The sequence below is a fragment of the Camellia sinensis genome, chromosome 12 (assembly GCF_055761805.1).
Source record: "Camellia sinensis isolate YWXY chromosome 12, ASM5576180v1, whole genome shotgun sequence".
In the NCBI taxonomy this organism is placed as follows: Eukaryota; Viridiplantae; Streptophyta; class Magnoliopsida; order Ericales; family Theaceae; genus Camellia; species Camellia sinensis.
Window position 1 is genome coordinate 132,647,464 of NC_138972.1, and position 24,075 is coordinate 132,671,538.

At 40.1% G+C, this 24,075-nt stretch overlaps 2 protein-coding genes and 1 long non-coding RNA gene across 4 annotated transcripts; 1 reads left to right on the forward strand and 2 right to left on the reverse strand.

Moving 5' to 3' along the window:
- The first annotated feature begins 426 nt into the window (after positions 1-426).
- On the forward strand, positions 427-9,401 carry LOC114264761 (uncharacterized). Of its 2 annotated transcripts, XR_014347196.1 has the most exons (4): positions 427-1,152; positions 6,840-7,003; positions 7,746-8,013; positions 9,088-9,401. It is a non-coding gene; the product is annotated as an uncharacterized LOC114264761 (long non-coding RNA). The 2 variants fall into 2 exon arrangements; XR_003630101.2 differs by lacking the exon at positions 427-1,152 and having other exon boundaries at positions 4,874-7,003.
- A 1,298-nt stretch (positions 9,402-10,699) lies between these two features.
- LOC114264760 (thioredoxin domain-containing protein 9 homolog) lies at positions 10,700-14,013 on the reverse strand. The gene is made up of 4 exons (XM_028205451.2): positions 13,789-14,013; positions 13,429-13,704; positions 11,263-11,421; positions 10,700-11,161 (listed from the first exon to the last, which is right to left on the reverse strand). The coding sequence occupies exons 1-4, from the start codon at positions 13,810-13,812 to the stop codon at positions 10,979-10,981; spliced, it is 642 nt and encodes a 213-aa protein (XP_028061252.2). The 5' UTR covers positions 13,813-14,013; the 3' UTR covers positions 10,700-10,978.
- A 7,691-nt stretch (positions 14,014-21,704) lies between these two features.
- On the reverse strand, positions 21,705-23,381 carry LOC145804781 (uncharacterized). The gene is made up of 2 exons (XM_082899895.1): positions 22,742-23,381; positions 21,705-22,660 (listed from the first exon to the last, which is right to left on the reverse strand). Exons 1-2 carry the CDS (start codon positions 23,219-23,221, stop codon positions 21,824-21,826), a joined length of 1,317 nt encoding a protein of 438 aa, XP_082756021.1. The 5' UTR covers positions 23,222-23,381; the 3' UTR covers positions 21,705-21,823.
- Between the last annotated feature and the right edge of the window lie 694 nt (positions 23,382-24,075).

The following is a 24,075-nucleotide window of genomic DNA, read 5'->3' on the forward strand; positions in this document are numbered from 1 at the left end:
TATTTTTCAGAAAATTTTACTTTCTTATTTTTCGTGTTTTTTTGTTTTTACTGAATTTTTTTAATATTTTGAGCAATTTTTTTAATTTTTAGACATACCTAACATAAATATACCTAAAAAGTAAAAAATATATATATATTGAAAAAAATATTTTAAAAATTCACTAAATACCAAAAATACAAAAAAAAAAATACGAGAATTCAGTGCATTTTTTATATTTTTATGTATTTATTAATTTTTTTAAAAAAAATTTCACAAATTTTTTATTTCTTAGATACATCTAAATTAGGTACATCTAAAAAAATAAAAAAAAAATATTTAAAATTTTAAAAATATTCACTAAAAACAAAAAACACAAAAATTAAAAAATTCAAATTTTAAAAAACTTAATTCAAAAAACTCAAACCAAACTGACTGGTTTCCTTCTCCAAAAAATCGCTATCCAGGAATCAATCCTTACCAATACTGCCCTATCACTTTGCCAAATACCACTGTTTATGGCAACATTTGGAATATCCTTGATGCTGAATTTAGTCACCTCAATCTCTCAAACCCTTCTCGGTCCTCTCTGTTTTTGCCTTCGTCATCCTCGTCGTCTCGTAACAACTCCTCGCCGATTGATCCGTATTCTTCATGTTCCCAGTATGATGAGAATTTGCAGAGAATGAGAATTCAGTCCGCAGTAAGAGAACAAATGGGTTTGAATCAATTCAACAATGGAAGGCCAACAACAACAAGCAATCCTCCTCGCTTGAACCAAAATGGGTACGATTTCAACACACCTTACTATGATGGAGCTTCAACTAATTCGAATCAAAATGGGTTTAGGCTAAGATCGAATGGATTTGGAGGCAATGATTTGCAAAATCTAGCTCCAACCTTGATGGAACTGAGGGGTATAGTATTTTTGGTGGCTAAGGATAAGCGCGGTTGTCTTTACTTGCAAAAGAAGATTGAGGAGGCTAACCCTGAGGAGATTGAGATGTTGTTCTTCGAGCTCAAAGATCATGCTCGCGAGTTAGTGGTACATCAGTTTGGGAATTCTCTCATTCATAAGTCTTTTGGAGTGTGTAATTCAAATTAGATTACTCAAATTCTTCTTCTGGTGGTCAATGAGCGTTACTTGATGACTATATGTTGTGACACACATGGGTATGTTTTTGCTAGTTTCCCTACTTCTATATATATATATTTTTCTGATTTATTCTTTTTCACTGTTTTATACATATCGGGTGATAAATCTGTTAAAAAAACATCGCAACTTTAAAGATTGGCAGTAACCGAAGTGAACTGTGTTTAGAGATTTAAAACAATTGAAATAAGATTTAAAACAGCCATAAATTTGTTAAAAACATCAAAACTTCAAAGATTGGTGGTCGTAACCGAACCAATTGTAAATCACCAGTAAACTGTGTTTAGAGGTTTTAAACAATTCAAGTAAGATTTAAAACAGCCCAAAAATAAGTTTGGGATCCCAAAACGTAATTATGAGGCAGGATTTATTAGCTAAAGGTTTAAAACAATTTCAATAAAAGTTGAAAATAAAAATTTATTTGTAGCAACGGACTCTATTGATTGGTTGTATTTTTAGAGGTCTAAAACTGTTAGAATATAATATGTAAAGTGCTGCTTTAATAATTAGGTTAGTATAATAATTAGTATGCTTTAATCATTCTGTTTTCTCTTTTGGCTTGTAAGCTTGTAACTCCTCTATATAAAGGAGCTAACCCATAACATTCAATACATCTATCAATACACAATTTATTCTTTCCTTTTATCTATACATGTTATACATTAAATCTTTCATGGTATCAGAGCTATAAGATTTAGGCCTATATTTCTTTCTCACCGGCGGGCAGTCGGCCGGCAACCTTGCCTTCACTGCCCGCTGGAATTTTCTACACATACCTTCACTCCGCTGCATCTTCAACTCTCTCTCTAATTAATTCTTCCAAATCCTGTTTCCCTGAAGCTCGGGAATTGCTTCAGTATTTGAGTTAGTAGCTCCGTCTTCCAACTTGTCACCAGTTTCAGGATTCCCATTTGGCTTTGCCATTACTGAACCACTAGCAAGAGCCCCATCCATGTTCTCCAAAACAACACCTACTCCAAGGACATGAAACTCCATTTCCATGGCTCATGCCATTTTCCGAAACAGATTATCTACTTTCAAGTGGTCGGCCTACGAGTGCTCCATCTGCCACAAGTCTTTCCTCACTAGCCAAGTCCTCGGCGGCCACAAGCGCCGCCACAAGTCTTTCCCCACAAGCGCCGCCACCACCACCGCCAACGGTGGAGCCGGTAGCGGTGTCACCTCATCGGGGGAGGACAGACGGAGCACTCACACACACAGATGCACACACGGGTTTAGGGAGAGGGAGAAGAAACCATTAAGAGACACCCATGCACACCTACACACGGACATGCACTAGCTCTCTCTTCTCTCTCTCTAACACAAACCCAGCACACACGCTGATACACACTCACGGCACACACACACCCATCACTGCCATACACCCAGCAGCTCACATACACACCCATCACCTCTCCCTCTCGGCATACACACACATATGCATGGCAGCTCTCTCCCTCTCGGCAACTCTCTCTTCTTCCTCTCTCTGGCATGAGCTCTCTCGGAGATGAATAGCCACAAAACACAGACCTCTCTCTCTCTCTCTCGGGGGCAAAACCCAGCTTGCTCACAGCCCATGGCTGCCACTCCAGGCGCCGTCGTTGTCACCGGCGACCAACACCCCCTGCAGCCTCATCTCGGAAGCTCTCTCTCTACTCCACAACCGAGCCACCATTACAGCTTTCATGTTCTTCTTAGGCCGAACCTTCAACCAATCCAACACCCCAAACCATGGTCCCTCTCTCTCTCTGATACATATATTCTATTTCTAAACCCATGGAGGGTGGAACAACCTGTAAAAGCTTATCCATATACTTCTCTCTCTCTTCATCCAACCCACCAACTTAGCCGCTTTTTGTCCCCCCACCATAATTGTTTCCACCACCCACCTTTCTTCTTATTTTCTTTATATATATATATATATATATTTTTATTCTCACCAATCTTCCTTTCTTTTCCTTTTTTTTTTTTTAATCACACCCATCCACCGCCCAAACTTTTTTTTTTTTTTATTATAAAGCTTAATTGGTACTCTCGACTGTTCCCCACTCCCTCATTTATTATTTTTATTCCTCATTATATATTCATCATCACCATACTTATCCTTTCATCACCGTCACCATATTTTTTTTTTTTATTCGATTCCCTTACTTTTCACACCAAAAAAAAAGAAATAAAATAAAATAAAATTTATTCACCACAACTCGGTTTTCATTCCACACACTTGTCATTTCTTCATGCCGGGGATCAACCCCGATCACAATTTTACACCAAATAAAAAAAATAAAAAAAAAAACAACCAATACCACAACCACCACATCCACAGGCAGAATTTTTCTTCTCTACTCTGCCGCCGGTCTCTTCTTCTTGCCTCCGTCCTGGGCGGCCCTTGCCGGTGTTGCCTCCGTGTTTCCCACTCCACTGGGCATGATCACTACTCCCTGCTCCTCCACTGCAGCATATAGTGGACCTCCAAATCGGAACATAACGGTGGCCTTCCGCTTCAGTTCCTTATTTTCCGCCTTTAGCACACTTATCTCTGCTCGCGCATCCTTATATATGCGCTGGAGCAGAGCCAGTTGGGCGTTTAACTGCTGCACCTCATTTGTCCTACTCTACAGCCGGTGCGACAGGTTTGTGACCACCGTCATGGTCTCCACACATGACTTCAAAGTATACTGATTGGCCTCAATATCAGTTTGCACCGCCATTTTTTGCTCCACCGACCGCATCGGAAAGTTCAACGGAGCAAAACCAGAGGCGCTTGGTTAAGGTTCACTGGCCACCGCACCAGTTATCTCTCTTGTTGACTCGTTGAGGTCGGGAAAGAGAGTGAGCAGACCACGGGACGAAGAGGCCATATTCTGGATAGCTGAACGGGAAGACGAGGCCATGTTCTGGGCAACCGAGTGTTCCAGAGTGTTACAGAGTTTCTCTCTCCGCAAACGCAGACTTTTTTTTCAGAAATTTTTCTTCGCAAGTTGTTTGTCTTCGCCTCAGCCTCAACCTCCGTCTTATAGCCAAGGCAGACACGCGCATCATGCGCCGCTCGGCGCTCGATGACAAACTGGGCACGCCTTTTGATGGCACACCTTTTTATGGATTGGGCACGCCTTTTGATGGCACGCCTTTTGAAAGATTGGGCATACCTTTTGAGGGCACGACTTTTGAGGGCTCGATATCTATATCCATGTATATCTTTTGGGCAGCCTATATACACACTCATACAGTGTCTTCTACACTAGTCAGCTTTATCAATCCCTTTGTTTCAACCTCAAATAGGTTTCTATCTTCACACCTATTTGAGTTTGAGGGGGGGTTATACACAGTATCATGTATAAGTCGCTCATGGCGCACTCCCTAAGTCGCCCCCCTTGGTGCACCACCACTAGCTTCTACAACGGTCCGACGTGACCCCATAAACTGTCCCGACATTGATTCCGGTCAGCTTCTACAACGGTCCGACATGACCCCATAAACTGTCTTCTACAACAACGGTCTGACACGACCACACAGTGTCTGCTACATCGGTCCGGCATGACCTCGTAAACTGTCCTGCTACAACGGTCCGACATGACCCCATAAACTGTCTTCTACAACAACGGTCTGACACGACCACACAGTGTCTGCTGCATCGGTCCGGCATGACCTCGTAAACTGTCCTGCTACATCGGTTCGGCATGACCTCGTAAACTGTCCTGCTACAACGGTCCGACATGACCCCATAAAGTGTCTCCTACAACGGTCTGACACGACCATACCGTGTCTCCTATCCTGTTTTATTTTATTTATCAGTTTATTTTCCTGTTTTGTTCCTCTCTCCAAACTCAAGTTGGTTGGTTCCTATCCTCCTTGAGTTTGAGGGGGGCTGTTAGAATATAATATGTAAAGTGCTGCTTTAATAATTAGGTTAGTATAATAATTAGTATGCTTTAATCATTCTGTTTTCTCTTTTGGCTTGTAAGCTTGTAACTCCTCTATATAAAGGGGCTAACCCATAACATTCAATACATCTATCAATACACAATTTATTCTTTCCTTTTATCTATACATGTTATACATTAAGGCCAAGTTTGGGAAGACTAAATAAGTGCACTTTTTGTCTTTTTGGACTAAAAAATTGAGATTGAAAATATGGATGTTTGGGTTAACTTTTTGACTTTTTATGGAAAAATGTGTAATAAAAAATTATAAAAATTGGTTTGTAGAGGAAAATTTGAATGGGGAGTTGTGCAGCCGTAATTGTTGACTTTTGATGAATAGTGTTAACTTTTTAACTTTTTGAGTAACTTTTTGACTTTTTGACTTATTTGGGACTTCCCAAACTTACCCTAAATCTTTCAAAAACAATTGTAATAAGATTTAAAACTGCTCATGAAGGTTTAAAATTGCCCAAATCGGAACTCTTTAATTGTTAGATTAGAGGAGAACATGCCACTAGGTCAAAGGACTATCGGCGTGTGATATGATATGTGATAGGACGTATTAGGGTTGTAAAGTGATTGAAATAATTTTTACAGTATTTAAAATTGAAGTTTAGAATTTCAAAAAATAAGTTTCATAGCTTGAAACCGAAACCAGACCAATTTATGGGTTAATTTTCTAATTTTGTGATTTTATAACACTATCAACCAAGTTCCCTTTTTACCATTTTTTTTTTTTTTACTTTTAATGAAAGTTTTAATTTTGGGTGCTAATTAATTTTCCAATTTTGGGACTTTATATCACTAGCAACCAAGTCCTGTTTTTACCATTTTTTTAATTTTAATGAAAATATCATAATACAATTTTTTTGCTTGTGGATGTTTGATAACCTAATTAATTTCTTTTTCACCATTGTTGTTGCAAAACTCATGCAAGGTAGAAATTGCTAGAATATCTGACCACCCAAGAGCAAAAATACAGTCTTATGCATGTTCTAGGGTGGTTCACTGTCCACTTGACCAATCACATGAATGGCAATCACGTAATTCAATATTGTTTGAAAATCTTCTCTGACGAGGATAATCTTTAATATTCTTGTAAATTAATATCCTTCCATAATTATATTATAAATGATGTTATAGATATTGTTGCATATTATTTTTTCATACATGGATTTTTTTTTTTGATCAATTGATAATCACGAAGTAATACAGATTGATACAAAGTGATACATCAATAAAGAAGTGCACAAGCATCATATCTGGATTTGATGTATATTTATTTTTATTTTTTTGTGTATCTATCATTCACTGCTTAAATTAACAAATAGTTAACACAAAAAATTGAAAACTAAGATTGACATTGCTTAGTAAACAATTCAAAATGACACGAATAATTTTTTGAGAAATTATTCATCTTCATAATTTCTTAACCATAGATGAGATTAACTAGCATAGTCACTTCCAGACATCTAATTATATGACAATAAATATGGGACACATTATTTTCATTGCATTGTAATCTTCAGGACATGACAATACACTTTGGGAATCATAAAAATAATGTGAGAAACCCAGAAACCAAATACAAAATTGAATACAAAAGTTGTATGGGGATAACAAAATTTTGAACTTTGTTGATGGGCCATTTCAAGAAAATCTTGTTTATTAATGCAATTTTGAGTGTCTAATTCTAATTCTGTATTTGATTTTGATATTCTTGTACTAAAATAATGTGTAAACAAATGTGTCTGTTTGTGTGTTTTGTTTCATTATCCACACAGCATATTCTACATGAATTAGCAGATAACTATCTAGACATAGCCACAGAAAAATCAAGGTGTTGTGTGTTGCAACACTGTCTCGCACATTCTCGGAGAGAGCATGTCAATCGTCTCGTTGCTAAAATTGTTGCCAATGCACTTGTCCTCTCTGAAAGTCGTTATGGGTTTGTCTCTCTTCTCTTTAATTTAATTTGAATATTCTTTTAATTGTCAATTTTATTTTTTAAGTTTTTAGTCAAATTATACTCACCTCTCTTTATTTGAAAAAAAACACAGTTAATTTTGCACTTTTGACATAATTACATTGACTTCTCTTTAAGTAATCGAAACTAATGCGGATGATGGATAACTTTCTGAATTAAACAAAGATAGAGTATACATTTTTCATTTGTATGGTTAACAAATTATTGATGAAAAATGGTCTAAGACTAAGACTAAGTGTAAGGGAGAGTATAATTATGTTAAAAAATTCCAACAAATTTTGAGACTTTGCTAAATGCTGAGTAACTTTTACCAACATTCAGGTTTTCTTGGGAAGTGTCCTTTTTAGATTTTTTTTTTTTTTTTTTTTGGCTAAAATATAATGTGAAAAAAACTGAAGCATTTGGAAATATTTTTTAAAATTTTTACGAAAATATGTGCAAAATGTAGAGAGAATGGGAAGGAAATTTTTTTGACCATTATAGTCACTTTTCGATTTTTTTTTAATACTAAATTAGCATATTGCAAACAACCCCCTAGTACTGCCAGTACTGGCATGTTCCCTATGCTAAATTGCTAATATCAGAGAAATTAAAGGCTGTCTTACCTCTTATTTGTTGTATGAGAGCATTAGTCTTTCTTCCCAATAGGATCTGTGGCTTGCTTGGAACAGTAATGAATTAGTTTTTTTTAATGTGTTTTTAGGAACTATGTTGTGCAGTTTATACTAGCAATGAAGGAACCATATGTACAACATGCCAAAATAGTCAAATTTGCACAACTTGGGGGGAACTATGTCAGCCTTTCCTTTAATAAATACAGCTGCAATGTGGTAGAGAAGTGTTTGAAAGAGGCTGGAGAAGATCAAGCCGCGCAAATCATCAAGGAGATCATTAACAGTCCCAATTTCTTGATGCTTGTTCAAGATCCTTATGGGAACTATGTCGCTCAATCTGCTGTGATGGTATCAAAGGTTCATTCATCTTAACTATGCGTTCGTTTTTTTTTTTTTCTTGGAGCTTTCTCATCATCCAAACAGAAAGCTATATGAATCAGATTAGTATGGGAATTAGCTCAGTAAACTGAGTTCAATTGCTGTAATGATCTGAAAATTGGAACTTTTAAAGAAACCTTGATGAAACATTGAGATTTACTCTATAGCATTAGCAAAGATTGAGAAACATTGAAAGCTTCTATGAGGCTTGAATTTGAATTGAGAAAAACGTTCAAAATGTTCTGCAAAATGTATTATTGTCTTTAACCCAATGCCGGGTGCACAGCAGCCACATTTGTACAGTCAAATGGGCCCATTTCGAAGCTCATTTTGATAATCCGATCCGTTCATATTTTAGAATACATCAAGTAGAACATACCTGAAAAAAATCAAGTTAATCGGATATCGTTTACCTATTCATCCACTAACATTTTTATTCATTTTAATGGGCTCCGAAATGGGCCCATTTGGCTGCTGTGCACCCCCGCACAGCAGCCAAATACTACGTATTAAAAAAAAAGCCCAGAATGTTAATGAGTCTGATTAGGTAATATTGGGAAGAGCCTTGAAACATTGAAGCTATGAAGCTTGAATTTGAATTCAGATATGAAATGCAAAATTTTGAGAAATATGTATTCTGATTTGGTAATATTGGGAAGAGCCTTGAAACATTGAAAGTTTCTACAAAGCTTGAATTTGAATTCAGATATGGAATGCAAAATTTTGAGAAAAATGTAAAACTACAAATCGTTATACATTTACATAAATACTATGTACCTACAAAAATTATCTATAATTTGAATGATTCCAATCTGTAATATACTTTCTTTTTTTCTTTAATGCTTGACTTGCAAATTGTTTTTACTTCTTGCTCTTACCCATCCCTCGAATGCTTTTAGAAAAATATCCTTAATAGGCTTACAAGTAATGCTAGGTACCAGGAAGTTTTTTTTATCCAAAATTGGAATGAGTTTGATCCTTTCTTTCTTTTTTCTATAACGTTTTGATTTTGTAAATTGTTTTCACTTCATGCTCTTGCCTTGGAAAATTTAGGGATGTGTTCGCCAAACAATCCTTACCCTGATTCAGAAGCATTACCCTTTCTTACACAGCCACCCCTACGGAAAGAGGGTACTGGCAGTGACTCGAGGCACCAAGCAACAGCATGTCTTTACATCTAAAAGGTAGACACAACATAATGTGGATATGATCTTCTCTAATTTAGGCTTTTGTTGTGTAGCAGATTGAAAGAAATAAGGGAGGGTGTTTGTTTGTTTGGATTGTATTATCCTGCAGTGTCTTTCCCTCCCTCTGTTGCTTGTTATACATTATTATTATTAAATCTCTAGTGTTTTGAATTTTTATAATATCATACTTTTGTGTGTTTTTTTTAAATGGTTTAGTCTCTCTGCTGCATTTTGCCTGTGTTTGGTTATGGCCTCTTAACAAGGAAGAGGTACACTGAAGAGAACAATTGTAGGCAAGGGGATCCTATTATCCAGATCCTTCTTTGTATCATGTTCCATGGTTCTAACAGGGAATAAGACTGGACTTGGAGACCCATTGTGTGACAATGTCTCTCATCGCCACACGATGATCTTGAGATCATTTTCTTTTATTCCTTGCCCAAAACCAGTCTATTAACAACATGCGATGTCCTCTCTTATAACTTGTCTGAAACCTTGGAACAAAGGACAAGAGTGAAATTCGGCCTCCAATAATAGGAACTAATCTTTGTTATCCAGAGCTACTGCTTCAAATTGAATTAATGCCAAAAGCACTGCACTGCCCTCTTTTGTGAGGTCTATCTAATTTTCTCAATTTATTTATTTTGTATGGAATACAAGCATGTAAAACTCATGCTATGAATGGGAGATCAAAAATTTATTTAGATATTAAACAATAACAAAATCAGTTAAAAAAATCAAGATAGGGCGTGTCATTCAATTTGTTAATTTTCACACAATCCTAATCTCTCTTCATTTGATTTGTTAATTTTTACACAATCTCTCAATTGAGAGAAATCCAACCCTCACTGAAAATATTTGAATTTCTTAAAAAATCAAAATTTGACAAAGTAAGAGATGTTTGATTTTGATTGTAGTGAGAATACAACACAGTGTTCTCTCGGGCTAGGCCAGTATCAATTTGATCTGCCAAAATCAAAAGATCTGAATCAATCCGCCACAAAATGGGTGATTTCGATGGTCCTCTAATTGAACATGTTTTTCCTTCTTGGCAGTGTGGGTCCAAGCTCAACCTAAAATGTAGAGAGGGAATTGACCAATCCTGACCAGATGGACGCTGGCTAAGCTTGCTCAAGTCAAGCAAAACCAGGCCTACTATAACCATCGCGCAGTGACACATCACCATCAGACCAAAAACTAATGGCTTTGTACCAAGTTTTCCTTAAACAAAAATGCTTTAGAGCTCTAATATAAGAGCTCTAATAGCTCTAATGAGAAGGTGAGACCCACCCTGATGTGATATTTGTGCCTTGTTTTGTTTTTTTTTTTTTTTTTTTTTGCTTTGACACATCACTAGAGCTCAAATTAGAGCTCTAGATTTAGAGCTCTCTAGCATTTCCCATAGCATTCTTTAAACATTAAAAAATATGCAATCATAGAAAGGAGAGATGACAAATTAGCATAAGGTCCCTCAAAAATTTGTAACCCAAATGCCAAGCAAAATCAAATTGATAGAAAGGAACAATCACACGCGATAACCATCCAAGAGATGGTTTTGAGGTGATAGAATAGATCTTACATAACCAACTGAATTTTGAACCAAAATAAGCCGATAATAATACCAACTTCTAATGGCCCATGAAACACTCTTTCAAGTTCTCTAAATATAAGATAGGATGATTATGTCAAGCCTCATAGCGACTCTTCGCACCAAAAAGTGAAGGGAATTACAACAAGAGGCAATCTATGTAATATTACTAAGAATCTGAATCTGAAGAGTGCGAATTTGAGCTTTGTCTAACGCTCCTGGTTTTCGCACTGGACTTTGATGGATTTAGAGATGATTCGCCCTCAAAAAAGATAACTTGAGCTTTAGCCAACCTCTCTTCTAGTTCCTCTGAGCTGAACTCATCCGTCCCACCAAGCTCATTAAACCCTACCTGCAGTGCATTGAGTAGAGGAATGTAACTAAAACAAAACATCAATTTTATTTTCTAAATTGATTTTATTAATGATTTGTGTAACCTTCCTTTGGACATACCACGTAATCGTCCACTTTGGCATTCTTTATAAGGGCAAGGGTTGGAAGGACAACAATCTTGAGCTTCTCAGCCAAGAATGGACTTTTCTCAGCATGTATTTTCACGAAACGTGTCTCTATGTGCTGCTTTGCCAATATACTCAAGTGCTTGTCCATCACCTGCAATTAAACCAGAAGCAGTAGTGTTGCTTTACAAGCGGGAAATCTACACACTACTTTCAAATAATCCATAAATCAGTCAACCATACCCACAATTTCAAAGGGAAAAAAAAAAAAAAAAAACATTAAGATGATGCACAACCTTATAATGAAGTGTGGTCAAATACTTAAATAGTTGTGCATTCAGCTATGAATAATTGTTTAACAAAGACTGTTTATCCAACACATCAAAATTTGATTTAAACAACATTCTTTCCTCTGCTAGGAACTCTATAAAATGCATTACAGTTAAATACCTGACACTTCAACAGGCAAGCAACACAGAAGCACACATCAGCAAACTTAAATGACATGCAATGATCAGCTACCCCCATACTTAATAATTTTAAAACAGGTATGGAGTCCGTAGTTTTTGTTATGATCGCCATATATAAAAAGGGCAGTCTCAATGCACAAGACTCCCTGCATTGCAAGGTTGTAGTTTGAAACCCATGACGCAAGGCCTTCCCTCTGTGATGACCACATATCTAGCTCAATTTGTTTATTCCCAAAAATAAGCCACAAACAATTTCAACAAAATAATCACTTCAATGAAATTAGAACAGTAACAGTAAATGGGGAAAATGAAAATATATTGTAGTTTGTAATGGTGGATAAAAAAATAAAAACAATACATCATTTTAAATATATATATTGTGTATATGTAATATATTTATAATAATATAATGAATCTCATGCAAATGCAGAATTTGCCTCTTTGTCAGAAGCAAGTGCATGTATTTGAAACTAGCTCAAGTATGAGGTGTATAGTCCTTATCTTGGCATATACAAAGGCAGTCCATGATAACAAATGTAACAAACAGATGATGGAAAACTTCTCTCTCTAGGTCCCATTCCTTCATTTCATAGATACCTATATGGGTGGATCCTTCTAACCATATGCAACCCATCAGATTTTCAGCAAATAGTAAAAGAGAATGGGGGAAACTGTATTCAAAGGCTAATATAATTCATTCTAAACTTTCTAGTCTAGGACTTACCCAGAAGAATAGTTACTGGAAGTATAATTGTGATTTTTATGTTAATCCAAGGGGGATATTGGGACTAAAAAGTTTGTGCCTGTCAAAAAGGATTGGGTTCTCCAACATAGTTGTTCATTTTGGGACAAATTAGGATTATAATCTTTACTTGGCCCTAGGGAATAAAGACAGATTATGCATTGGCTCATGAAACAAAGAAATCTTCTAAACTATTGGCTCATGGTGTGTAATGCATCTTTTAGTTATTAGCTCATCATGATTATGCATTGGCTAATAAAACAAGATTTTGTTATCGTTGAAACCCTAAACCCTAATTGACTATATTTTAAAAATAAAAATAAAAAAACATACCATTTTTTATTGGTCCTGAAAAGGAATCATACATTTAGGATGTTGATGTTTAGTTTGAAATCTTAACGAATTTTAAAATGTGTTCAAATTTGATTTGTTGATCATTCGAGTAAATCTCAAACAAGGTTTAAATAGTTTGGGTTTTTACAATGCATATAAGTTTATCGAGTCATTGTCTCGATAACTTAATGAGTTCTAAAATGTATTGAAGTTTGGAATGTTAACATAAAAAGTCAATTTTGAAGAGCTAAAGAGGAGCCGAACACAAGTAACTTGATCCATTTTATAGCCCTACACACTTTGCATATGCAAAGGCATCTCCAATCCTTTAACTCAAACCTATATCGAATTTATAATTGGGTAAAAATCACTCAAAACACACACTCCACTCCTTGACCCAAACTTATACCAAATTGAGTTTACTGAAAATTTGCAAAGCTATTTTGTGGTGCTCAAATTTACCAATCTGCCATTAGTCAAATTTTGAGATGGCCTAATTAACATTTGAAAGAAAAGCATCCTGGGAGCGAATTTATCAGCAAGCGAACAATGTAATTTTGTGTTAAAATCAACCTATAAACCGTAATTGAAAAAAGAAAAGACAGATATGAAACACCTTGCAAGGCCAATTCTCGCGATAGAAATGGCAGACGACGCGGTCGCTAGCTTTGACGACGGAGAAGAACTCCTTTTCCGCGGGGATCTCGGAGTACTCGCCATGGCCGAGAGCAATCCAACGGCTCCGCTTCTCCGCCATTTTCTTCATCTGTTGGAGGCGGCGCTCTCTGAGGACGTCGATATCATCCAGATCGAGGCGATCTAGGGCATGGATCTCGTCATCGATCTTGTCTTCGACGGCTTTGGCCACAGTCAAGACTTGCTTCTCTATGATCTGCAAATTGAAGACTCAATAATTGAAAACGCAAATGTACCAAACAAACATATATAGATATATAGATAGATATGAGCATTTTACCTCTTGAACCTTGGAATTGTCCATAGATTTGATTGCTGGAGATCCCTACCTTCTTTCCTCACAACAATTCAAAAACTTTCAAACTAAACCAGGATAGAATAGAAGAGAGAAACAGGGGCAAGAGGTGTCACCGTGTAATCAATCGTGTGTGATACTTCATTCCACAAACAGTTCATACGACGCCGTTCTGATCTTTCGGCTCCCTACGATAATTCCATGTTTGGTAGTTTATTAATGCAGTTGTGCTTCTTGTTTATAAGTTAAAAAATTACTTAAATAAAAATAATTTATTATCAGAATATAAAAAAATTTGCAAAAGCTACCCAAATAACATATATCTTGAACACATAATTTACCAATGCGAAAAATCTAGCACCTGATTTAATTAATCATTAAACAGCTCAAATTTTACGTGTGGGGACATATTTTCTGAATACCAACACGTGGCATGGTGACGCCGACGTGTCAGCCGAGGTGCCACGTGCCCTGGTAGTTAAGCCGAGGTAATCTCGGATAAGCCGAGGTCATCTCCGAAGATGTCGGAATCCGAAGATAAGGGACAAGAGTCCTGAAGCAAAGAGGGGACTTAATTAAGATAAGGATAAACCTCTTAGGGAGTTTTATCTCTATCTCCTAAAGAGTCCAGAGTAAGTACTAAGATTGGGATACACAGAAGTCATATTTCTAGTTGGACTTGGATTAAGTATATTATAAAAGAGAGGCACCCCCGTGGGTCTAAGGTATGTAATTCATACCTTGAGTATTCAGTTTAATACTTGATTATCCTTGAGAAACATACTGACTTGATCGTCGGAGTGCCCCGGGTGGAAGAACCACCGCCGGAGCTTTTCCTTTCTGTTACAGGTTGTTGGAGCCATCTATTCTGCCGGTGCTTTGCTGCTGATCACTAAACGGGCAGTGTGGTCAGATTTTTACCCACACAATTTGGCGCCGTCTGTGGGAACGAAGGAAGAATAGATGGCCACTAACGGACAACAGGAAAATATTGGGGATGATGCTCCCACTGGGAGTGGCAGACCAATTGGCCTCGACATTGAAGGAGACAACCACAATTCAGAAGCCCGTGGCCAGGGCCACAGGGAAAACAACGTAAACCTGGAAGGCGACACGTCAAAAAGAACAAACCAAGGAACGTACTACAATGAAGATAACCTCCAGATATGGAGGGACAGGTGCCTACGGAGGGATGAGGAAGTAAAAGAGTTGGCGGACAAGTTGGCAGACCTTCAGTCAGTCGTCAACTTCATGATGCAAAACAATGTAATGCAGCCACCATACCCGCTGCAAGATACGCCGATACCAGCGACCAACACCCAAAAGGGCGGAAGAAAAACAATCCCCGAGGTTCCTCAGCATACCAGGAGCGGAAGGCACTCTCACCGGCCTTCCGGGGAAGTCGGGCGAGAAAAGCCGAGGCAAGAAGAGTCCCGAAGGACGCAACACATAAAGAATCCAGACCCCAAAGAACATCGACATGTTCAGGGGCAAATACTCCACTTTGACACAACCCATGAAGAAAGACCCAAACGGACCCACCTCGAGGCCGAAAGCAGTGTGCCAAAAAGATTAAAATCCAGAGACAGCCGAGCTCCAGGGAGGAGCAAGGAAGACCTAAGGGACTACCTCAAGAGGAGGCAACAGAATGGAGAAGCCGAGGTAAACTCCCCAGTGAAACCAAAGACAGCCTTCTCGGCGGAACTGGACAAATTTGAACCACCCAAAAGATTCAGTATGCCGAGGTTTCAAATCTATGACGGTAAATCAGATCCGAACTTTCATGTTGGGTTGTACCTAAATTCAATGGCACTATATAGCGGAAACGAGCCGTTGCTCTGCAAAGTATTCCCCTCGTCCTTTGGGGAAATTGCATCTGATTGGTTCCACAAGTTACCAAAAGGAAGTATAAAGACATGGGAAGGCTTGGCCGAGATGTTTGTGGCCAGATTCGTGACCAACAAACTGCAACCCCTGAGGGTTGATGCTTTGATGGCTCTACGAATCACCAAAGAAGAAGGCCTCAGGGCCTATGCGAAGAGGTACTACGAGGTGTTCAACCGAATACCTGAATGCAACCAGGAAGTAGCAGTCGTATCCTTCAAGAACGGCCTGAAAGATGACTGCCCACTACGGAAGTCTTTGGCAAAAACATTGCCAAAAAGCATGGAAGAACTCATGGCAAGAATTGAGAAATACGCCAGGGCCGAGGAAGATACGTCGGGAAACAAAGAGGTGAAGCAAGAAAAGGGAAACGGCTCGCCAAAGCGAGGCCGAGTCAACAATGGACCCACCAGGCAAGAAATAGAATTAAGAAATAAACAGGCGGTAACCACGGTATTCCGGATCCCAATCCATAAAATCTTGGATCGGATTCGAAATCAACCATATTTCAAGGCTCCGGAAAGAGCACCAGGGGAATACATGGGAAGAAACGTCGGCAGACGTTGCGCCTACCACAATGAAGAAGGGCATCCAACTCAAGGTTGCAGAGCCTTAAAAGCACACTTGGAGGACCTAGTAAGGCAAGGCCTCCTGAGGGACCTGGTCGATGAGGCCAGAACAAGGGAAGAACAGGCAAGGTTGCCTCAAGCACCAGCAGCACCCCCTCCCCCAGCACAGCTACCACAGGCAGGAGAACCAATGGTGGTCAATGTGATCCACTCAAGGGTCAACGAAAACGAAGTCAGAGGAGAAACCCAGAGGGTAAGACATCTACAGCATATCTACCAAGTTGGGGACAAGAGACATCGGCCAGAAGAATGCCAAGGGCCAATGATAGCCTTTACCGAAGCCGACCTAGAATTGGTCCAACATCCGCATAATGATGCCTTGGTAGTATCCCTCCAGGTTGGGGAGTGCCAAGTAAAACGCATCCTAATAGACCAAGGCAGCTCCTGTGATATCATGTACGTCAGATGTTACAAAGAGCTAGGCCTTCACCCCGATGACCTAGAGCAATCCAGCGGCCCGATGGTCGGCTTTAATGGAACGCCGACATGGCCACTGGGTGCAACAAGCTTGGAGGTACAAGCCGGCACTAAGAAGATCAGGACAGAATTCCTGGTCATTGACACACCCTCACCATACAACATCATCCTTGGAAGACCGTGGTTGCATGCAATGGGGGCAGTTCCCCCGACGTTGCATCAACTACTCCGGTTCCCAACAGAGCATGGGATTGAAGAAGTCAGAGGGGACCAACTACAAGCCAAAAATTGCTCCATGGCAGCAATAAAGTCCACCTGTAGTATACGGGAGCCAAAGAAAGCAGAAGTTGAAGATGAGGACGTAGAAGTCCTGGAAGATGTTGGGAAAGAACCAGCCGAGAAAAGCGAAGAGGCGCTAAAGAAAATCCTCGTCCAGGAGGGCGACGAAGAACGATTTTTTCTTCTCAGCTCCGGCTTAGCCAGAGAAGAGAAAAAGGAACTGGAAGATTTTTTAAGGGCAAACATAGAGGCGTTCGCCTGGACACCCTATGAAATGCCTGGCATTGACCCCGAGGTCACTTGCCACAGTCTGAACGTCGACAGATCGGCAAAACCAGTGATTCAACGAGCCAGAAGGCCGACGTTATTGCACGTCGAAGCAGTGGAAGAGGAGGTAGACAGACTCCTCGAAGCCAGGGCCATCCGAGAAGTTCAGTACCCGACATGGCTGTCCAACACAGTAGTAGTAAAAAAAAAGAATGGCAAGTGGAGGGTTTGTGTAGATTTACCAGCCTCAACAAGGCTTGCCCAAAAGACAGCTTTCCTCTACCCAAAATCGACCAACTGGTAGACGCCACCTCGGGACATGAAAGGATGAGTTTTTTAGATGCGTACAGAGGGTACCACCAGATTGCTATGTACCCTCCAGATGAGGAGAAAACCGCGTTCATCACCCCGAAAGGCCTGTACTGTTACAGGGTAATGCCTTTCGGGCTGAAAAACGCAGGAGCAACCTATCAGAGGTTAGTGACAAAGATGTTTAAACACCTGATTGGCAAAACGGTGGAAGTTTACATCGATGACATGGTCGTAAAGAGCAAGAAATCAGAAGGTCATCTTGCCGACCTAAAAGAAGTCTTTGACATACTCAAACGATATCGGCTCCGACTCAACGCCTCGAAGTGTGCCTTCAGAGTTGGGTCAGGTAAATTTCTAGGGTACCTGGTAACAAGAAAGGGCATTGAAGCCAGCCCAGACCAAATCAAGGCCATCCTGGAACTACAGAGTCCAACATCGGCAAAGCAAGTTCAAGTGCTCACTGGAAGGGCCGCAGCCCTGAACCGATTCATCAGCAGAAGCTCAGACAAGTGCAGACCCTTCTTTAACCTGGTGAAAAAAGCCACAGACTTCCTGTGGACGGAAGAATGTGAAGCTGCCTTAGCCGACCTGAAAAAGTACCTGACCACAACCCCAGTCCTTTCTAACCCAGTCCCAGGGGAGGAATTATTTTTATACTTAGCAGTCTCTGAGCACGCAGTCAGTGCAGTGCTAATCCGAGAGGAAAAAGGGGAGCAGAAGGCTGTCTATTATGTAAGCAAGACTTTGGCTAACGCGGAAACAAGGTACCTTCCACTGGAAAAATTAATGCTAGCCTTGGTAATGGCCTCAAAGAAATTGAGCCATTACTTTCAGGCACACAAGATTGTGATTCTAACAGAGCACCCATTGAAGTCCTTATTACATCAAGGAGACTTAACAGGAAGGATAGCAAAATGGGCAGTAACACTGGGCCAGTTTGACCTGGAATTCAGGCCAAGAACAGCAATAAAAGGCCAAGTTTTGGCCGACTTCGTCGCAGAACTCACACCTGAAGCCATCACACCTCAGGCTCCGTCGAGCCGAGATAAGCATCACCCCGACAAACAAAAAGAAACCCAGTCAAAGACAAAACAGCAAGAGAAAGAAAAATTCAGACCATGCAGCATCTACATCGGCGATTCATTCAGACTATTTGTCGATGGAAGTTCAAACCGCCAGGGAGCAGGAGCAGGAGTACTGCTGATATCTCCAGATGGAGAAATTGTAGAACAGTCCATCCGGCTGGGGTTCAAAGCCTCCAATAATGAAGCGGAATATGAGGCATTAATTGCAGGACTAAAGCTAGCAGTAGCAGCAGAGGCAGACGAGGTAATTGTTTTTTGTGATTCACAATTAATTGTTAACCAGTCAACAGGAAAATTTGCAGCCAGAGACGAAAGAATGTCGGCATATGCAAAGGAAGTCATCCGACTGGCGGCCCTATTCCAGAACTGCAGATTACTCCAAGTAAGCCGAGATGACAACACCCACGCCGACGCGTTAGCCAACCTGGTCAGCTCAATTCAAACTGGAAAAACAAGGACAATTATGATCGACTACATGTCGGCCCCGAGCATAGATAAATAGAACATCGAACAAGAAGCAATGTGCGTGGGCTTTGGACCAAGTTGGATGGATGCAATCATTGCATTCCTAAAAGAGGGGGAAGCTGCCAGCAGACCATAAAGAAGCACATAAAATTAGGCTGAAATCGGCCAGATTCAGTCTAACAGCGGAAGGCCATCTCTACAGGAGGTCCTTCACTGGACCACTTTTAAGGTGCGTACACCCTTTACAGGTTGAAGATTTTCTTTATGAGATTCATGAAGGAATTTGCGGAAGCCATACTGGGGGCAGATCGTTAGCCCATAGGGCCATTACCCAAGGGTATTGGTGGCCCTACATGCAAAAGGATGCCGAAGCCTATGTAAAGAAGTGTGAGCAATGTCAAAAGTTTGCACCTCTGATACATCAGCCAGCTGCCGACCTAAACCCAGTATCCAGCCCTTGGCCGTTTGCCCAATGGGGCATGGATCTGGTTGGACAACTTCCCCAGGCAACTGGGCAGAGAAAATACTTGTTGGTAGCAACAGACTACTTCACAAAATGGATAGAGGCAGAACCTCTTGCCAAAATCCGAGATGTGGATGTCAAGAATTTTATTTGGAAAAACATAATCACCAGATTTGGGATTCCAAGAGCTATAGTTGCCGACAACGGAACACAATTCGACAGCAAACTCATCAAAAACTTTTGTGCAAAATTCAAGATCAAGAATTATTTCTCAACACCAAGTTTTCCTCAAAGCAATGGGCAAGCAGAGGCGTCCAACAAAGTAATCCTGGATGGAATAAAGAAGAGGCTCCAGGCAGCAAAAGGAAAGTGGGTGGACGAGCTACCCAACGTACTTTGGGCATATCGGACTACGCCGAGAAGATCAACAGGAGAATCCCCCTTTGCCATGGCCTATGGCACAGAAGCAGTCATCCCATTAGAGATCGGCATCCCAGGGATCAGAACCCAGGGAGTAGAGAATGGCACTAATGACATACTCTTAGCCCGAGACCTGGATTTACTAGAAGAACGAAGAGAGAAGGCTGCAATTCAGCTTGCAGTATACCAGCAACAGCTTGCCAGAGCTTACAACAAGAAAGTTAATCCAAGGGATTTTCAAGTCGGCGACTTAGTCCTAAGAAAAGTCGTCGGGAACAAGAAGGATCCCAAGGAGGGCAAGCTTGGCCCAAACTGGGAAGGACCCTACAGAGTTACTTCAGTATTAGGCAATGGAGCATATCGGCTTGAAGACAACGAGGGCAAAGCATTGCCTAGACCTTGGAATACTTGTAATTTGAAATTTTTCTATCATTAGAAAAATATCATTGTTTGGCCGATGCTATCAATAAAATCTTTTTCAGAATCCTTTCAACATGATCGATTGATAAAGTTATGCATGGATGTTTTTGAAGGCATATCAAACTCAAAGTTAAGCCGATGTTATTCCTTATCTTCACTTGTTGAAATTTGTAGCAATTTACAAGTTGAAGATAAGCCGATGTTATTCCTTGATCCACTTGTTGAAATTTGTAGCAATTTACAAGTTGGAATCAAGTTGATTCCTTATCTTCACTTGTTGAAATTTGTAGCAATTTACAAGTTGAAGATAAGCCGATGTTATTCCTTGATCCACTTGTTGAAATTTGTAGCAATTTACAAGTTGGAATCAAGCTGATTCCTTATCTTCACTTGTTGAAATTTGTAGCAATTTACAAGTTGAAGATAAGCCGATGTTATTCCTTGATCCACTTGTTGAAATTTGTAGCAATTTACAAGTTGGAATCAAGCTGATTCCTTATCTTCACTTGTTGAAATTTGTAGCAATTTACAAGTTGAAGATAAGCCGATGTTATTCCTTGATCCACTTGTTGAAATTTGTAGCAATTTACAAGTTGGAATCAAGCTGATTCCTTATCTTCACTTGTTGAAATTTGTAGCAATTTACAAGTTGAAGATAAGCCGATGTTATTCCTTAATTCACTTGTTGAAATTTGTAGCAATTTACAAGTTGGAATTAAGCTGATTCCTTATCTTCACTTGTTGAAATTTGTAGCAATTTACAAGTCGAAGATAGGCCGAGGTTATTGCTTAAGTTTTCATAGCAATATGTGGGTTGTTTAAACCCTAGAGAAGATGCTTAACACTTGTTGAAATTTGTAGCAATTTACAAGTTTATGTTAAGCCGACGTATGATCACCCACTAAGGTATACAGAAAATTAACGGGTTGAAGCAAAGGTTAAGTATATTGTTTAGACGCTTGTTGAAATTTGTAGCAATTTACAAGTAGATTAGAACCAAATCATTATTTAAATACTTGTTGAAAACTTGAAAAAAAAAGATGGCAAAAGTATACATTGAGTAGTATATGTTTTGTGCTTACCAAAATTTATACAAGGTTTGCAGGTCAGTATCTTGCCGAAGTAAAAGCTTTGCAGTTATACCCGAGGTATGTAACCCCGAGAAGATTGCACAAAGAAAGCAGAAAGCAAGCAAAAATTTCTAAGTATAGAACTACGCAGAAGCAAACAACAGAACATCATAAGATTGACATATCCATAGCAAGAACAATTGCAAATACATATTGAAAAAGGCACATCGGCCATAAGAAGGAATATACATTGTCCGGGAATTGAAAGAAAAAACAAAGTCCAAAATCCAGAGAAGAAAGAAGGGAAAATCAAGACTCTTGAACATCAGCAGCAGCAGGAACTGGAACCTCGGATGATTCAGCTGGAATCTCCTCGGCCACCTTCTCCGCTTGTATTTCGGCATCTATCTCTGCCAAAGTTGTGTCAAGACTTCTTTCAGTCAGAAGGAGGTCAGATGATAGACACCCTGGAACAGACTCCTTGGACACTTCCTCAGCATCATCACCCCCCTCATCTTGAGTTAAGTCCATAACCAGTTCAGCGGGAGGAGGGGACTTGACTTCGGCAGCATTCTTGGGTTTTCTCACCAAGGCCTCACCATCATCATTTTCTTCATCTTCCTCCTCGGCCTCGGACTCTGACTCACCAGCAGGAGGAGGTGGAGGAAATGGTAACGGAATAGCATCGGCCTGACGCAATGGCGAGTCAGCAGGAAGGTCAAGCTTCTTTATCAAGGACATCCAACCAAGGGAAAATCCCCTGTTGCATGCCTGCCTGACTTGAAGCTTGTAGTCTTCTGCAACGTCGGCCATACCTTGAGCATAGGCCTTTTCATCGGCCTCTTTGATTTCGGCCTCCTTGGTGGCCAGCGCTTGTTGAAGTTCTTTTTGCGCTTGGACCTTCTGAGCCTCGGCCTCCCTTTTCTCGGCTTCAGCTACTTTTTTAACGGCTTCAGCAGCTTCGGCCTTTTCAAGAGCTAAGGTTTGGTTCTTCGTTGCAGCCTCGGCTTGATCCTCTAGTTTTTTCATTTTTACTTCAAGGGCCCTTAATTCTCTCTTCATTGAAGTTGCTTCCCTCTTCATATCAACCAATCTTTGACGATTCTCAAAGGATTGCATTGAAAATGAATGGGCATGTTGGATAGCCTGAATGAAAACAGAAGTATCAGAAAATTTTCTCAGAAAGAAAAAGAAGGAAGAAACATAAATACAAACAGAAATACTTACTTGAGCAGAGTGTTGGAGCATAAGAGCATAATTTTCATACTCACTAAAACTGGCATTTCGCTCCAAGTCATTCGGTAGGAGGAGAGCAGTGCTAAGAGCGACAGCAACATTAATGTCGTCAGCACTCTCGCTAGCCATAATGGGCCTGTCCTCCAGAGATAGATCAGGGGCCCATGGGACGTCGGGCTTCTTTGAAGCCGAGGTCGTCGCAGACGATGACCTTGGCCGCTTTGTTTGTGTAGACCCTGAGGGTTGACCCTCAGCAGATCTCTTGGTGGAGACAGAGGCTGATTTCTTGCTTTCTGCCAGCTTTGAAATAGGCACAGTATCTTCAGCTTCGGCATCTGTAGCCTTGGCCTTAGGCTGAGCCCTTTTTACTCTCTTTTGTTTGGGTGGGAGCATTGTTTGCGCTGGTGCGGCTTCGGCGTCAGTTGGAATGTCGGCAAGAAGATCTTGGACGACAGGCTTTGAACGAACCATTTCGGCTGTTTTTACAAGCTTTCTTCGGCGTCTACGTTCGGGAATTGGAATTAAGTAGGGGGCCGAAGTTGATGGAAGATCGGCTGGGGCAGATGTGGATTCTTGATCCGTTCGGGATGTAGAAGCAGTTAAGGTTGTGGCTGTAGGTGGAGAAAGGCTCTTTTTCCTTCTTCTTGGGACGTCGGGTAAGGTGGATTTGTATGTAGGGATGAAGTTTAGTAATACTGGGGCTTTTCGTTTATGGATTGGGAGGCCAAGAAGTGTTTTCAGATCTGTTCCTGGGAAGAAGGATTGACGAAAATTTTTCGGTGGTTGATGAAGATCTGCAAAGAATCAGACGTCAGAAATAAAGTATTAAAATCTTAAGTAAAAACAACTAAGTGTTGACTCAGGGCTCTTACTCTTGCCCTCTGTAAGTGTTCGAGGAAGAGGGTAGAGGTGGACATCTTCATCTGGGCCAAATTCCCAATTTCCAGAGGCAATAAGAAAGTCATCTCCAGCCCCCTTGTTGGAGTCTGGAAGGTCGGCTATAATCTTGTACTGAGTGGATCTCGGCTTAAGGTAATAGACAAAACCCTTATCCTTCAGATCGAGAGGACACATGGTATAACAATATTGAAGGTCGGCTAGGGTGATTCTAAGGTTTTCTTGCCTAGCTAAGGCAATAATACCGTTAATTACCCTATAGGAGTTGATAGTGAGTTGCATAGGGTTCAGCCTATAGAAATGGAGAACTTGACGAAAGAGGGGATCGAGTGGAAGCCGAAGTCCACATTCGGTAAAAGCAACTATTGGAAAGGGCATTGTATGATCTGTGGGCACGATGGTATCATTATCCCCAGCCAATTTAAGAT